Below are 1712 nucleotides of genomic sequence, written 5' to 3'. Positions count from 1 at the left end.
GGGGGGGAGATTGCTGCTTATGCTGCTCCATTCATATCAATTTGTTGTTTTTGCTGTTCTTTTATTGCTGTTATTTGAAAATGCTGAAAGCTGAAAGTTCTTACCCGTAACCTTGCCTCGCCATCATTACAGTCCCTGCTGCGTCAAACATAATTCGTTTCAAAACTCTCTGAAAACAGCAAAACAAAAATATTTTAAAAAACGAGCCCCTGAATTATTTGCGAAGCTAGTGCGTGATGTATTTTGTCATGAAGCCTTTCAAACACCATATCAATCAAATGTAGCATCTCCAAATAACACCCCCCCCCCCTTTCTTTTTTAAGGGGGAAGGGGAGAGCAGTGGGGTTGGGGGCGCATGGGAATGGGTTCATAGGGTGAAGAGACTCTTGACTGTAGATTTGAACATGTTCTGATCAAAGGGATCCACTCGGTTGAAGTAAGATGTTCATGTAATTTAGTTTTAACTCAGTACTTTTATGGGAAATGGATTGGAAAACGAAATAAATGCTATGGCTATCGCAAACGCGTGGAAGAACTAGGAAATCTCTTGAAAGTTTAAGAACTGTCTCATTTGTTTTAATATGTTACCAGCTTCTTAGTTCTTATCCTTTTACAATAATATTCCTGTTGAAACTGCCTGCATTTTTCAAATGTCCATTATCATCTTTGCAATATTAGCTTTCCAATCCTTTTATTGTCCATATTTTAAAAGCACAATCGAATCTGCTCTAACAGCCAACTGTTTATGCAAGGCAATCGCATGTGCAAACAGCCAGTTCACTCCCCCACCCCCTCCCTATTTCGTTTCTTCTACATTATTATGACACTGTCCAAAACATTCACTTTTCAAAGACAACCGCTTTCCTCCTCGATTCTGCACTACCTCAAAATTACAAAGTTCTATCTGAATATTTTGGCCGCATTGAGTTATTAGGACCATGATGTCAGAAATCAAATGTTCTATATGCTCTATCAAAATCATAAGACTATTCCGAGTCGTTTTCAAGATATTCAAAGAATAATGATTTATTGTATTCGAAAAAGCTTGACATGATGTGAAATTCGAAATCTTTGACGTCAAATTTCTCAAAACTACGCACTAAGCAGATAAAACTTTGTAACTCTGAGGTAGAACTATGAAAACTCTCAAGATAGCACAAGTTTTAGCATTGTCCCATCTTTTGAAATTGATATTAATATCATTATGTGTCCTGCTTTTCCTTAAGATTTATTCATTTGAGTTTTTTCCGCTTTATACTCTTTAAGCACATCGTTTTTCCCATTTCTATTCTTTTGAGTAATTCCTTCTTTCCGTTTTTTCCCCATGTGTGGTCAGTCCCGTGATGTCACGACCCGCTCACCTGGCGCTGTGTGTCCTCCTGGTGGTCAGCTGGTGCAGTGGTCAAGATCATGTGCTCACAGTCCAGGACGCACGCGAGATTCTTGACCAGCACAACGACTACAGGAGGGAGGAGGGGGCCGCGGATATGTACTTGTTGGTGAGTAACTGAAGGGGGAGGGGAGGTAGAGGGGAGGGAGAGAGATAGAGAGAGGGGGAGAGAGGGGAAAGGGAGAGAGTGTGTGGGAGAGAGAGGGGCAAGGAGAGAGGAGGGTGACGGGCAAGAGAGAGAGAGAGAGGGGGGGGTGTAAAAAGATAGATAGATAGACAGATAGATAGATAGATAGATAGATAGATAGATAGATAGATATAT

At 40.7% G+C, this 1712-nt stretch overlaps 1 protein-coding gene across 1 annotated transcript in view; it reads left to right on the top strand.

The window, feature by feature from the left end:
• LOC118478515 (cysteine-rich secretory protein 3-like) overlaps window positions 1-1712 on the top strand; it is a gene marked incomplete in the record, with an annotated part of 16255 nt that overhangs the window by 5759 nt on the left and 8784 nt on the right. The window contains 1 exon segment of the mRNA XM_035972277.1: window positions 1338-1499. Coding sequence (XP_035828170.1) covers window positions 1344-1499 — 156 coding nt within the window.

This window comes from Aplysia californica, unplaced genomic scaffold, assembly GCF_000002075.1.
Source record: "Aplysia californica isolate F4 #8 unplaced genomic scaffold, AplCal3.0 scaffold00638, whole genome shotgun sequence".
Taxonomy (NCBI): domain Eukaryota; kingdom Metazoa; phylum Mollusca; class Gastropoda; order Aplysiida; family Aplysiidae; genus Aplysia; species Aplysia californica.
Note: the sequence above shows the minus strand (reverse complement) of the source record. Positions and strands in the feature narration are given on the sequence as shown.